This window comes from Mustelus asterias, chromosome 3 (assembly GCF_964213995.1).
Source record: "Mustelus asterias chromosome 3, sMusAst1.hap1.1, whole genome shotgun sequence".
Taxonomy (NCBI): Eukaryota; Metazoa; Chordata; class Chondrichthyes; order Carcharhiniformes; family Triakidae; genus Mustelus; species Mustelus asterias.
In genome coordinates this window covers 50,384,332-50,399,787 of record NC_135803.1, presented here as the reverse complement: position 1 = coordinate 50,399,787, position 15,456 = coordinate 50,384,332, and the positions used below count along the sequence as shown (strand labels likewise).

The 15,456-nt window shown below is 43.9% G+C and overlaps 1 protein-coding gene across 1 annotated transcript in view; it reads right to left on the bottom strand.

The window, feature by feature from the left end:
* Window positions 1–15,456, bottom strand: part of pik3cb (phosphatidylinositol-4,5-bisphosphate 3-kinase, catalytic subunit beta) — a 191,660-nt gene that overhangs the window by 58,321 nt on the left and 117,883 nt on the right. Inside the window, exons 9-12 of the mRNA XM_078208702.1 lie at window positions 14,290–14,386; window positions 14,041–14,171; window positions 10,168–10,221; window positions 6,899–7,087 (exon numbers count right to left, since the gene is read on the bottom strand). Of these exons, the coding sequence (XP_078064828.1) occupies window positions 6,899–7,087; window positions 10,168–10,221; window positions 14,041–14,171; window positions 14,290–14,386 (471 nt within the window). The remainder of the gene's footprint in view (window positions 1–6,898; window positions 7,088–10,167; window positions 10,222–14,040; window positions 14,172–14,289; window positions 14,387–15,456) is intronic.

The following is a 15,456-nucleotide window of genomic DNA, read 5'->3' as shown; positions in this document are numbered from 1 at the left end:
ACGCCTAGATGATTACATCACTGGCACAAACGATCTCAAATCGAGGTCTCACCTCCACAAATCCCGTTATAACCCTTTCACGAGAGTTGGCAGCCATAAAGGGATTTGTGCCCGCGATGAACAGGCCCAGAGAATTGCGGCCCTTAAGTCAATATATTGTTCCGCACACCTACAGACCAAACATGGTGTGACAGATTATGACTCCAAATTCAAAAGGCTAATGCCAGTTTTATGGTTGCAAACTGCACAGCTAGGAGTTCCTACTCATCCATTTCGTAGACATTTGCCAAACATTAAGTGACCAATTTCCCCCTCCTTCAACCATAACAAGAATTCAATATGTCATTGAGATGTACAAACATTTGATCCAAGTCTATTTTTAGTGTGTCCTTGGTTACAAAAGTGGATGTGGGGAATTGCTGGGTGGGTGGGTGGGAAGGTTCTTCCAGAATCTTCACTCTAACGCCATGCCAAGATTCATGTGGGAAGATGCACATTCTGGATGTTGAGAGATAACAGAATTAGTCTTGGCAGTTGCACTGTCAGCTGCCAAGTACCCTGTTGGCATGGTCTAAACTGGCATTTGAAGAACAGCCTTTTTGGCCACGAGCAGCAGAGTTGTTTTATGTTTGGCCAATCTAGTTACTTCATCTCTTCCTTTTATGGTGAAATTGTCCCCACTGGATAAACAGGTGGCCGGCTGGGAAAATCCTGCTCAAAGTTCTCTTTAATGTGGTTCAGTAATATAAATAAAGTACTAAGGTTTTGGGAATTTCTATTGCTATCAATGGGCGCTTGTTGGTCTTCCTGGCTCAAGATACGGGAATGAAGAGTGTGATTAAATTTCAATATTTCATGCTTGCTCGCCCTGAGCTCTGCCAAAGTAATGTTCCAGTGAGGCCTCCAAAAGTTTGCACTATACATTAGAGCCCATACTAACTGAATTAAACAGAGCCAAACAGTGCTGAAGAGACTTGCAGGATCTGGGCATTCAGTGTCAGACATGGGTTGAATGGGCTTTAATCATCATGTTCTTTAATGCTGATGTTTTTAGCACAGTGGAGGATTTCCGATCACAAAACAGTTTCTGGCCTACTCTAGTTTATCTGCTATATTGAAATTGCTCCAAGACACATTGTCTCAAACCGGTCTCAATTATATAAAGGGTGGGATTTTCCAGCCCTTCACCCCCCCCCCCCAAACCAGGTTCCTCAGTGGCGGTGCAGGCAATCCTTACAAAATGGCATAGACCTCGGCAGGACTGGAATATCCTGCCAGGGGCCAATGGTGAGCTGCCTCCGCCGCCGGAAACCAGGCCGCGGGTGTTCCCGGGGTGTGGGGGGGGAGGGGGGGGGGGGGTGCTGGACAATCTCAAAGTCTTTGAAATTCACAATTTAAAACATTTTCTGTCCCTCCTTAGCCACAAGGGACAATTTTTGTTCCCATTTACAGGTTATAAAGGAGATAACAGATTGAACAATTGCTGTGAATACATACATATTGCCCATTTCACTGATGAGAGGCTCACCATGATTTCAAAGCAAGCCAGGAAGACAATGAGCAATGTCCCTTCCCATAAGATAAGTGCATGAACTACCTAGTGGAACTCAGCACCAAATGGCAAAAAGGCTGCCCTTAAAAGGGGCTGTGGCAAGCAATTGCAAAACCTCCCTAGAAATGCTGTGGCCCGGCATTTGTGGGATACAAGAGAACATTCAAAAAGCCTCTTACCTACTCCTGCTCCCGCCGTTTCATAGAATCCCTACAGTACAGAATGAGGCCATTCAGCCCATCTAGCCTGTACTGACCACAATTCCACCCAGACCCTAATATCGTAACCCCAGACATTATATTGTGCAAGTATCGTACATACAAAGGGGCTGTTCACCGAAGAACGGTACCACAAGCTGAGTCTGAATCTGTCCTCACTCTCTCCACACGTGATCCTGCTTCACTAATGATGGCAGAAGTATGAACATTGGCAGATTCTTTTCTCCCAAGGACAACAGTAAATCCTCCAACATCAATCGCTGGGACAACTTTCTGATCATAATCAGGCATTCCCAAACTTAAGGACAGATGTCCATAACAGTTGTCTGTCTTCACTGCAGATTTCAACCCACCTGCTGCTGATTTCCAGCTTTTTATGTTTAAATAGTTCACTTTATATTGCTTCAATGCATAGCTTACACAAACTGCAATAAAAACAGAAACTGCTGGAAATGCTCAGCATTTGTGGAGAGAAACAGAATTAGTGGGTGGGATAGTTAATGGGTGGGATTCTCCGGTCTCATCCTTGGCAGGACCCGTTGCGAGCGAGAACGGAAAATTTAGCATTCCTGCCAAAACTCCACTGTCGGCAGAACCAGAAAATTCCAGCCGTGAATGAAAACGGAAGATTTCGGCCAATGCTTCGGGTTTTGATGCCACTAATGGGAAGACTCAACATGACCTAATAGGTTAACTCTGTTTCTCTCTCCAGAGATGCTGCCTGACGTACTGAGTGTTTTCGGTTTTCATTTCAGATTTCCAGCCTCTGCAGTATTTTACTTTTGAATTGTATAAATTGGGCTTGTTTTTTCTCAACATGGAAGGTTAAGGGGTGATCCAATTGTGGATTTAAAATTAAAAAAAGAATCCGATAGAGTTGTTTCAGAGAAACTATTTCCTCTTGAAGGAGGACCACGTAGAGGTACACTCTTAAAATAAGAGCTTGGCTGTTCAGGAGTGACAGTAAGAAACTCTTTTCCACACAAGGGGAAGTGCAAATGTGGGTTCTCGCCGCCAAATAGCTGTGGAGGTTAGGACAACTGAAACTGAAAAGGATTGAGAGTGACATTTTTATTAAATAAGTGTATCAAAGGATATGGAGCATGTACATGCAAATTGAGTAGAAATAAGCAGCCATGATCTAGTTTAATGATGGAACAGGAGTGAGAGACTGAATGCCCTGCTCCTTGTTACTATGTTTTTTTTTTAAACTGGGTGAATTGTAGTTTTGAGCACCACTTTATCTGAAACTATTATTTCCGATTGCAAAATAACACTGACAACACGTGATGACGAGCAGAAATCAAATTACCCAATCTATGCACCAATTGAGCAATCGCAACTAAAATCAGAATTTTAAATATAGATCAGTGTTGTGAATGACTGGTAGTTGGCCTGTACAGTTCAGGAAAGTCCCTTGTTTGAATCGGCAGTTTGAGGTGAGGTAGCTGGTCTCAAGAAAGGTGGAAGTAATTGCCCTAAACTGACCTCAATGCTTTAGGATCAGGAAGAGGTGAAAGAAAAATCAGCCAAGGTTTCTACTCCTGATTCCTACTGAACGACCCTCACTAAATGTGTGCCACTGTGAATGCTGACTGAGGACAAGATTGGGCTCTGCAGCATGCAGGTACCTGAATAAATAAGAGTCAGAGCTATTTGGGAGAAGTGCAACTGTATCTCAACAAGGAGGGGAAAAAAATTAACAGAAAGGGGAAAAGAGAAACTGCAATGCTAGATGCTGACCAACTTGCACATAGATCTCCTCAGACATTTGATAATTTAGCACTGGTGGTGAAAACTATACAATACCTTGACCAAAACCCTGTTGCCTGTGTAGCCAAGTAAGAACAAGTCATTCACTCAGGATTCTTTGACCCGAAACCCAATAGGCAAACAAGGGGAAAGCTAAACAATTCAGTATATGCTAGTATCATTGGAAAATTGATACAAATGGCATATTTTCATTCAGAAGACTAGGATCTCACCCACTGCTGAAGAGCTGGCTAGAACCCCACATTGCCTCCTTTGGAGAAGGCCAGTCAGGCATTTAAGTGGTCTTCCCCAAGATCAAGGATAGAGGGCGCAGAAATACTGCCTCAGAGCTGCTGGCCAGAGGCCAGGAACTCTTCATTCCCATCAGCACCTCATGAGGATGAATCCTAACTATCATTGATGTTCCCACCAGAGGCCCAGGTCACGGGTAAGTGAGGGTAGGAAGGGGCGGGGAGGGTGAGGGATGTCAATGGATAAGAGGGTGCAGAGAGGGGGGTTGGCTCACGGTAGGACTCCACCCCCTACTCCTATCCTGGTCCTAGTTCCGAGTCCCTCGATCGGTGCACCTTTTCCCACAAGAGCCCGCAGACAAACCTGACCGAGCGTTTGTTTTTTGAGCTCCCAGCATAGTAACTGCCCCACCCACAGCTGGTTGAATACCAGCGTAGGAAGGATGAGGCTGCTAAATGGGTATTAACTAAGAACCTCAATTGGCATTGGGGCAGGAAGGCTGTCTTGTCCACAAGCCTTCCTGACGGGCAGAGATGGGAAGATGGAGAGGTCGCCATCCCACACACTCATCTGATTAAGTGACCCCCCCACCCACCTGCCTTGAGTAAGGGCACTAAATTCCACCCACAGATTCTGCTTGCAAGCGTTCTTAAATTGGAAACAAACTTTGCTTCGCCATCCTTAGAAAGAGGCACTTAAGAAATGCAACATTAACATAGAAACATAGAAGATAGGGGCAGGAGGAGGCCATTTGGCCCTTTGAGCCTGTTCTGCCATTCATCACGATCATGGCTGATCATCCAACTCAATAGTCTAATCCTGCTTTCTCCCCATAATTGTGATCCCATTCACCCCCAAGTACTATATCCAGCCGCCTCTTCAATACATTCACGTTTTGGCATCAACTACTTCCTGTGGTAATGAATTCCACAGGCTCACCACTTTTTGGGTGAAGAAATGTCTCCTCATCTCCATCCTAAATGGTCTAGCCCGAATCCTCAGACTGTGACCCCGGTTCTGGCCTCCCCCACCATCGGGAACATCCTCCCTGCATCTACCCTGTCTAGTCCTGTTAGAATTTTAAGTCTCTATGAGATTCCCCCCCCTCATTCATCTGAACGCCAGCAAAAACAATCCTAACCTAGTCAATCTCTCCTCATACATCAGTCCTGCCAAGCCCGGAATCAGCCTGGTAAACCTTGGCTGTACTCACGCGAGAGCATTCCCCCAATTATTATTCATAATAATCCATCAGGGCAGTTGATATCGACAAGAACAAATAGGTTTTACTTGAATAAATATAGTAAAGGAGTTAAAAATTGGAGCCAAAGGTCAAAGACAGGGAAGCTAATTGCATGTATCAGAAGTGAAAGTCATTGCAGAGCATCCTTTAAAATTTAGTACAAAATTTCGTTCGTGATCTGAAGCTGCAGTATCTCACAGTAAAACATTTTACACAGTAGTTTCCTGTTATTGTCACTTTTGGGTTTGCTAGCCAAAGTGACAAGAAGGAAGGAGGACCTCAGGGCAATGCAGTTTTATCTTGAAGAAACATTCAAGATCAAATGGATTTTACTTATAAAAGGCAATTTTTTTTTTTTTGAGTGATGGTTCCTGCAGTTCGGTGATGATTGTACTTGCAGTGTCTATATGAGGGATCTGCAAAGACATGGGCCTTAATAGAACACTGAGGACATGGAAGTAACAGTTAGAAGTCTATTAAAATGAGATAGCATCCTTTTAACAAAAAACGAAGAAAGATAGATCGATGTGTTTCTCAAAGAACTTTCCTGAGGAATGCGTGGATATTGTTCAATAAAATAGGAAGTCTAATGTTAAAAATCATTTGCAAGTGATTTTCTGGAGCCCTTCTCCAAAAGCACTTTGACATTTGACCAACTGCTGTGATTGTTCCTGTTGGAAGATAACAATTCATATAAAACGCATAATTCAGGTTAACACTTCAATGCAATACTGAGGGAATGCTACACTATCAGCGGTGCTGTCTCTTAGATGATGGCCAGAATCTTACCAGCGTTCACGCCGGCAAGATTTTCCCATCCCGCTGTAGTGAACAGAGATTTGGCTGGCCACCAAATTCTCCGGCCTCGCTGCGGCGGGAGCATGGCGTGAACGGCTGGCAAGATTGCACCAAATGTATTAAATTGAGGCTTTACCTGCCCTTTCTAATAGACGTAAATATGCCATGGAACTATCTGAAGAGATGGGGAGTTCTCCCAGTGTCCAGCCAACATTTAACCCTCGAGCAAAAGCAGACCATTTATCTCCTCACAGTTTGCTGCACCTTGCACTGTGCAAGTTGGCTGCCCTGTTTGCCCACAATAAAGCAATGACTATACTTCATTGACTGTGAAGCAACTGGGACAGCCCGATATGCAATATGAATGCAAGTCCTTTCTTTCATATGCTGGCCAAGGGCTTGATACAACGTAGAGCTGTTTCTATTTATCCAAAAAAACTCTGTGGGTTTCTTTAACAAAGAAAATATTTTCATCATGAATAGTGTTGGCTTGTTTGCAGCAACAGCCAAGTACCCCATCCACAAAGTATTTGTGGGATAGCAGACTGCTCTGTAGTACATTCCACTCATACTGCCAACACGGCAGCAGTACTGTTAATGGGGTAGCGGGTAGAGGTCGACATTGGGAGTAAACAAGTGATAGATGTCAACTAAAAATTGTTACAATGCAACATTTAAAGGGAAATTCATTACAATGTACAATGTTTTTAGAAATCATTAGAAGTACTTATTTTTCATTACTGACAAGCAACTATTAAAAGTTCATTACAAGTTTATTGAATTATGAGTCACAAATAAGGCTTACATTAAACACTGCAATGAAGTTACTGTGAAATTCCCCTAGTCACCACAGTCCGTGCCTGTTTGGGTCAATGCACCTAACCAGCACGTCTTTCAGAATGTGGGAGGAAACCGGAGCACCTAGAGGAAACCCTTGCAGACACGGGGAGAAGGTGCAAACACCACACAGACAGTGACCCAAACCGGGAATCGAACCCAGGTCCCTGGCGCTGTGAGGCAGCAGTACTAACCACTGTGCTACCGTGTCGCCCATAAGGGAGGAGCCAAGTTCAATGGCCATACCTGTGCCACGTCTTCAAGCTTATTCCACTTGACCGAGAGCAGCAGTTTGGGCAACGATTGAGGAAAGTTTTCCCGACAATCGTATCGTAGAGTCCATATTAAATCCATCTCATTCTCACAAAGTTGAGACAGTGGATCTCGCTCCATGATTTCTCGAAGCTCAATGTGCAACTTCTTCCACCCTCGGCCCTGAAGGAAGAAATGGTTACTAGTTACAAGTTTAGCAGTACTTGCAAGTTTATCTGACTCACAAACCAGGCTAGAGAATTCCTTTGCCAACTTTAATGCTTTAAAAAAAAAAGAGAGCGTAGAAAAATATATCGCACAAGAGAAATGGGTTTTTTAAAATATGAAGCCAGGATATAAATTAGGCTTCACCTACAGTGATAATTACGGTGGTCCCGACTTGACTATTCTAACAGGAAATAGGGTGTCTTCTTGCCCAGAGGAGAATGGCATAACAGGTCATTGGTTCCACTGTTAGCTGGCACCAATATCATCTGTCCCGTTTATATAGGAAAAACAACTCCAAAAACAAGCAGCTGTCAAATTATACCACTTTTAACAATGTATTTTTAGTTGTACCTGTTTGAAGAATTATGCTCAAATGTTACAGACATCAATACTGGACAACGGGACATACTTCATTCGTAGCATGCACTCTCAAAATCCAACACGGTTAGGGGCAAGCTAAAGGTTACCATTAGCTCAGCCAAATCTCACAAAAACACTCCTTACTGCACCAAACGTGGTTTGCTCAATCCCTCACACTCGCCTTTTTCTTCCTCTATTCACCCCTCTCCCAAAGGCATGGATTCCTTTATGAATGACAGTTTCATGGCCATGTATCACCCTGTCTGCAGCCTTTGACGTGATCAAATACAGTGGCCTCCTGTCAAACCTCTTTCCCCCCTTAGTGGAACCCTCATTTTTTGATTCCAATCTCACCTGTTCAAACTATAGCTAAAGCACCAGTTAACAATGTCTTCTTTTCCTGCCCCTGCATCATTACTTCTGGAACCCCCTTAAGCTCTATACTTATCCCTCACCTTCCTCATCAATGTGCTCCCCTCAGCAACATTGTCTGAAAAAAAAAAATGGCTGGCACAAGGCTCCATGGGTTTTCACTACACGTATGCTGAAGTAATCCGTCTCTATCTCCCCATTTCTCTCAGCTCTTCCACTGTCTGCATTGTCACACTGCTTGCCTGACATTCTGTCCTTGATGTCCCGCACGTAATCATCAGAAAAACCAAAACCATCATCTTCCATCTCTGCCAGAATGTTTGTACCCTCACCGTGATTCCATTCCCCTTCTCTGGCCACTGTCCTTGGTCGAATCAAACTGTCCACTCCCTCTTGCATCCTGTTTTACCCTCAACTGAGTTTCAGACTCCTATCCATTTCATAATATAAAGTCTGCCTACGTCCACCTCCATCTCAGCCGCTCCTCAGTCCACCTTGTGCAAGAACCCACGCATATATCTCGTCACCTCCAGAAATGACTATTCCAATGCTCACCTTGTCAGCTTCCTACTGTTCACTCTCTGTAAAATGAAGCTGATGAAAGCTCTCCTATCCATATCCTAATCCATAATGAAGTCCTGCTCACCCATCACCCTGGTGTTCACTGACCTACATTGGCTCCTGGTGTCCCAGTGCTGCCAATTTAAAATTCTTATCCTTATAGTGTGCAAACCCCACATCACACTGCAGCTGCATCACAGTCTATCATATCAGCGATTTCTTTATTGTGGAATGTGAAGCTTATTAAAAAGAATTCTCACTTCCCGAGTCCCACACCCTTCCTGACAGAGGGATCCTGGCCCACCACCAGCCCTTCAGCCTACTCTGTCTGATAGGAGTTACTAGAAAGGACATGGCAGCAAGAAAAACACAGAATGGTGCCCGAGTCATTGTTATGACTTCTGGATGCTATCCAGTAACTCTTGGGACAGGACTGAATCAGGCATCAGAGGTTCAGTGACTTGGACAAGGTATTCTGTTACAGCAGTCACTGACTTTAGGATGAATACAATGAATGCAATTTCAAAAGTGACAGTGGATCATAAATGTCATATTGCACTCAATTCACATTTAAAAGTCTACTTAATCGAAAAACTTTTTTTTTAAAATATGAAAGGTTCCACTTTGCTGTGTTATTTGCAATCCTTAATTCAAATTACTGGACAATTCAGTTTCTTTTAGTGCAGACAAATGCTGAATTAAATCGGGGTTAGAATGAAGTGGTGCATTCACAGTGTTTACCAAATCATTTCTGATTCTTTCAGGCTGGATCTAAACTCAGCTTCTGTCGGGCTTTCTGCTGCCGACACTGAACCTTGGTATTAGTGGTTGAGTTTGGAGAATTGACTTGTTTTCAGTCTCGTGTTCACCACCAGCAAGTCCCCTATCAGATTGCAAATCACATTTCAAATGGGCGTCCAGACGTTATAATGCAGATTCAAATTGGTTTGATTACAAATCCAGTTAAACTACATTTAAGATCATCATGATCAATGCATATTGATGTTTATTGGAATTTATTTATATTATGACACAAATCTACATTCTTTAAAGTGTTTCTCAGATTAACATTTTTTGTGTCTATACAATATTGACAACGTGAAATATTCTGCATTCCCATGAAATGCTCAATGTCACCTCACAACAGAATTGTAAGAAGTCTCACAACGCCAGGTTAAAGTCCAACAGGTTTGTTTGGAATCACGAACTTTCAGAGCTCTGCTCACCTGATGAAGGAGCAGCGCTCCTGAAAGCTCGTGACTCTAAACCTGTTGGACTTCAGTTTTTTTAAGTTTATTTGTCACAAGTAAGGCTGAACATTAACACTGCAATGATGTTACTGTGAAATTCCTCTAGTCGCCACATTCCAGCACCTGTTTGGGTCAATGCACCTAACCAGCACGTCTTTCAGAATGTGAGAGGAAACCGGAGCACGCCCACACAGACATGGGGAGAACGTGCAAACTCCGCACAGACAGTGATCCAAGCTGGGAAACGAACCCGGGTTCCTGGCACTGTGAGGCAGCAGTGCTAATCACTGTGCCACCATGCCAACCCTGTTGTTAACCTGATGTTGAGAGACTCCTTACTGTGCCCACCCCAGTCTAACACCAGCATCTCCACATCATGATAACAGAACCAGGGCGTGGATAACATGAACAATACTGGAGTTTGTTACAGTATAATTAAGCTGATGAGCACTAGGTGGCGCCACAGTATGCTCTGTTGTTTGCTGTACTTACTGATGTGCTGAGTGTGTCATTGCTCCGTGCAATCTCCGCTGCCTTTTCCAATATCTTTTGTTTTTGCACAGGGGAAAAAGGAGAGAAAGAAAATTACTTAAACTTTCAAATCACAAACATTTCAGCTTCAGCTATACAGCAATCCAAACAGTGCCTGGGCTTCATTCTGCGATGCAGACTGCGCAAGCAAGCACGACAATAAAACTTTCTGTATCCGCTCACTTTTTTCTCCACTATTCAGATGTCCCTTTGCTCGACACAAAAGTGCTCCTCAATTGACTGAGGCGCGCACACCTTTTGTAAAATAAATCCTTTACCCCCTCAGATGAACCTCTCGGCTGTGTCTGGTTTCCAATGACCACGAGACATAGGAGCAGAATAAGACCACTCGGCCCATCGAATCTGCTCCACCATTCAATTATGGCTGATATTTTTCTCATCCCCATTCTCCTGCCTTTTCCCCATAACCCTGATCCCCTTATCAATCAAGAAACTATCTGTCTTAAAAGACAGTCAATGACCTGGCCTCCACAGTCTTCTGCAGCAGAGTTTCACAGATTCACCACTCTCTGGCTGAAGAAATTCCTCCTCATCTCTGTTTTAAAGGATCATTCCTTTAGTCTAGGGTTGTGCCCTCTGGTTCTACTTTTTCCTACTAGTGGAAACATCTTCTCCACGTCCACTCTATCCAGGTTTCGCAGCATCCTGTAAGTTTCAATAAGATTCCCCCCTCATCCGTCTAAATTCCAACGAGTACAGATCCAGGGTCCTCAACCGTTCCTCATACGATAAGCTCTTCATTCCAGGGATCATTCTTGTGAACCTCTTCTGGACCCTTTCCAAGACCAGCACATTCTTCCCAAAACTTCAGGATCAAGTGAACACATCATTCAGTTCAGATGCAAGGGTTAATAATCTGAATCATTAACTGTTTCTCTCTCCACAAGTGTTGCCAGTCCTGTTGAGTATTTCCAGAATTTTCTGTTTTTATTCCAGCCCTCAGACACCCACAGTATTTGTGCACCATTTAAGGAATTGTTTTTTTTGCTCTCCAATTAGTCAGCTATTTATGTCAGCATTGCCTTTGTACCAGAGGTATTTAAGAAGCCAGACATTCAATAATGCAGGAAAGATCAGAAAATAGCGGATAGGATTTTTCTCCATCTCCGCAGCATGTTTCGCTTGCGGCAGGATCCTATAGTCCCACCTTTGTCAACTGGTTTTCCTACTGAAAGCAGCCCTGGCCACTGGGAAACCCACAGCAGGAATGTACCATCGGCGGAATTGCCAGATCCTGCCGGATTAAACTGCAGCAAGGTTTTGACAATACTTTCCCTTTTCGATTCGGAAAAAGGATTTACACACAAAATGTTAACTCGTCTCCTTGTTCTTCAGTTTACAAAAAGGAGTAGAGATTGTATACTCCGGGGGGTCCCAAACTAGGGTCCACGAATCCTTGGGGGTCCACAGATCTAGCAGCTGTCATGTGACCAGCAAATGCCGATTCAAAAGGAGCAACCGACCAATTTCAAAAATAATTACAGCACTAAAATAGGCAAATCAGAGCAAGGCCACTTAGAGCACTGGCTGGTGATAGGCTGACTAGTCAAAGGGCCATGGGAGTGTGGCTTGGCCAGGGATAACTTGAGGAGGCCATGTAACTGGCAAATATATTTGTGACTGTGTGCATCTTTCTAATTCTTAATATGTGCATAGACATAGCTAGAAAAGACTTGTTCACATCTGATTTTTATGTTCGCACCCATTTCATGGCAAAGAGCGGGTGTCGACATGAGAATGCTTGGGGTTCTCCAATGCTCTTGGGAGGTTGGCACAGTGGCTCCGATGCTCTTGGGGAGCTGCGCAGTGGTTAACACTGCTGCCTCACAGAGCCAGGGACCTGGGTTTGATTCTCGGCTTGGGTGACTGTCTGTGTGGAGTTTGCACATACTCCCCGTGTCTGTGTGGGTTTCCTCCGGGTGCTCCGATTTCTGCCCATAGTCCAAAAATGTGCAGGTTAGGTTGATTGGCCATGCTAAATTGCTCCTTGTGTTCAGGGGATGTCAGGAGAATTAGTACCCAGGAGAATTACAACCCAGACAGAAAATCACCTCTTCTGTCTGGGTTGTAATGTGGCAAAGTGAATCATTTTGGAGTCACTGGGTAGAACTTGGCAGGTTCGACAATGATTGGGCACCTTCTCCCCACCAAAGGAGGTGACATTACCTCCCAGAGAGGCACAAACAAAGACAAAACAATGCTTCATCGTTACTCAGAGACTGCAACACCTAAAACTAAATTAGATTGATACTTTGAAAGGAAGAACATAAAGGAGGCACAGCAAGGACAAGAAAATGTGATTACGCCAAACTGGTTCAAATTGAGCGAGGAGTTAATGTCCAAACAATCTCCTTTAGTGCTGCTTCTATTCAGTAAAATGCTGAGGGGTCCAAATTGTATTTCTAAGACTTTTTGGCTTTAATTTCAGACAATGGAATATGCTGTTTTTAAACACAATGCATAATAGACCCTAAAAATATTAAAAGCTAACTTTTTTCATAAATTGAAGCACAAAACATGCACCTTTATTTCAGAGAGGGAAATAAATACAACTAATTCTGTTCATTGATGATGTAATATTTGCTGTTTAGAAATGCAATTCCTCATCTCCCCAGAATAACTAAGAGGTGCCAAGCATCTTTCCCACAAAGAATGGAAGAGTATTCCCAGCCTGTTCTTACTGACCCATTAGTTAGTTACTGATCGATGTGGCGACCAGGTGATGCCGAAAGAAAGAACATTGTTCTTTTACTGATGGGGGGGCCTGGGAAGAAATCTGACCACACAGAGGAGAGGAGCTGAAAAGAATCTGCAAAGTTGACTGGATTGAGAAATGGATGTGTCAGACGAATGAAGGGGAAATGCTCTTCCGAGACTGAGTGGAAGCTTTACATCTGGTTGTGCTGCACCTCAGAATCATATAAACCTTACTGTGCAGAAGGAGGCCATTCAGCCCATTGAGTCTACACCGATACTCTGACAGAATCAAGCTTTTCCCCTGCCCTATGCTCATAACCCTACACATTTATCTTGGCTAATCCATCTAACCTACACATTTTTGGACATTACGGGGCAATTTTTTAAAATCAAGGGCAACACTGACACTGTCTACACTTTCCGCTGCCTTGGCAAAGCAGTCAGCATAATTAAGGATCCGCGCACCCCGGACATTCTCTCTTCCACCTTCTTCCGTCGGGAAAAAGATACAAAAGTCTGAGGTCACGTACCAACCGAGTCAAGAACAGCTTTTTCCCTGCTACCATCAGACTTTTGAATGGACCTACCTTGCATTAAAGTTGATCTTTCCCTACACCCGAGCTACGACTGTAACACTACATTCTGCACTCTCTCATTTCCTTTTCTATGAACAGAATGCTCTGTCTGTATAGCGCGCAAGAAACAATACTTTTCACTGTATGCTAATAAATGTGACAATAATAAATCAAATCAAAATCCTGCAAGTTTTGAGATTGTGGGAGGAAACCGAAGCACCCGGAGGAAACCCATGCAGGCACAAAGAGAAAGTGCAAACTCCACCCAGTCACCCAAGGCTGGAACTGAACCTGGGACCCTGGTGCTGCGAGACAGCAGTGCTGTGTCACTGTGCCACCTCAGCTCAGAGTGCTCAATAAGGTGAGTCAGCACAAAAAGACAAAGGCATATATTCCCTTCCTTAATAAATCAGCACAAAACTTCACCAAAAATCTGGAAGGGAGAGGAGAGGGAGAGAGACAAAGTTCAAACACAATAGTGACTTTCAATAGGTATGTTAAAAAGTAAATCTCATATACCCAAGATAAAAGGTAAACCTACCTTGTCAAAAGCAGGATAGAAAATCGCTGTTTTACTATATTCATGGAACTGAATATGTAACGATGTAGCATTCTCAGTGTATGGATTGGTCTGTGTTGTACCCATTGGGTTCAGCATTTCTTCCAGTTCATCTGAAACCCAGGATAACTTACTCGTAAATCATGTGTGTTCTGGAGATTAGATTCTGAAGGCATAACGGTTATCTATTCACAACTAGTTGGTATGAGATGCACTTAGAAGAACACTTACCAGGAAATGATGACCAGCAGTGCAGTGAGAGATCGCCATTCTTCAGCTGTCCCCTGAAGTCAAATATCATAGTGTTTACCCATGCAATTGGATAGTGCTAATGGAGAAGGAAGGAAGGATTCACATTTATATCATGTCCCTCACAATCTTAGAACATGCTATCCTCCAGCAGTAAGAGTACTTACAGCCAGCCCAGTATCTTTAGTGTGTAGTTACTATCCTATGTAGATAGACACAGCACAAATTTGGTGAGGACATGTGTGTGGGAAGCAACAATGGGGAAGAAATTATGCCTCAATAGTACAGAACCATAGTCAGATTCAATCTGGGAGCACGGAGTTTGGGCACCACACTGAGGAGGCGATCTTACCAGCTTGTCCCGCCGGTCAATTGGTGTGGCGAGTCAGTAAGATTGCGCAAGAGGTGAAAAGCCAGCTTTAAGCCCTGTTTTCACCTTTTGCAATATTACCGCCCCTAATGTACCAGTGTAATCATCCTCATGCCCAGGATGGGTGTGAGACTGATTGTAATATTTTTAATCTAAACTTATTATTAGTGAGCTTGGGACACAAGCATCCGAGCTCACTTGCCTTAATGGCCTCCCGGTGGAACCCCCGGGTGGTCGGCGGCAGTGATCGGCTGGATGGGGCGACAATCTCCAACTGCACTGTGTACATTATACGCAGTGTACTGGGAGATCAGGGCGCATGCGCAATAGCACCCTCTAGCAGTCTGCAGACAGCTTCCCGCCATAAATAGACTCCATCCACTCCCCCGACTGAGGAAAATCACACTTTTGCTTCTGTTTTTGCTGAGTGCCATAAGATACAGTCTGGGAGGTCGCCCAAAAAGTGGGTGCAATTCTCTCCCGTTTTCACACTCATTCGGCACTAAGCATTGTTTTGGGTAAGATCGCACCAGCACCAGCCCCCCCCCCCCCCCCCCCCCCCACCACCACCGAAAGGAGGACATATTGGCCTTGGAGGAGCTAATTGCAGATCCACCCGAATTAGACTGGAGCTTAGATATTTAATTATAAGGATAGGTTGCATAAAATTGAGGTGACAGCAATAGGAAGGATGTGGCCATGACCCAAAAGTCAATTCCATACATCGATCCCACTATTGAGAAATGTCACAATTGATGCTTCCTGCTCTTTCTAAACTA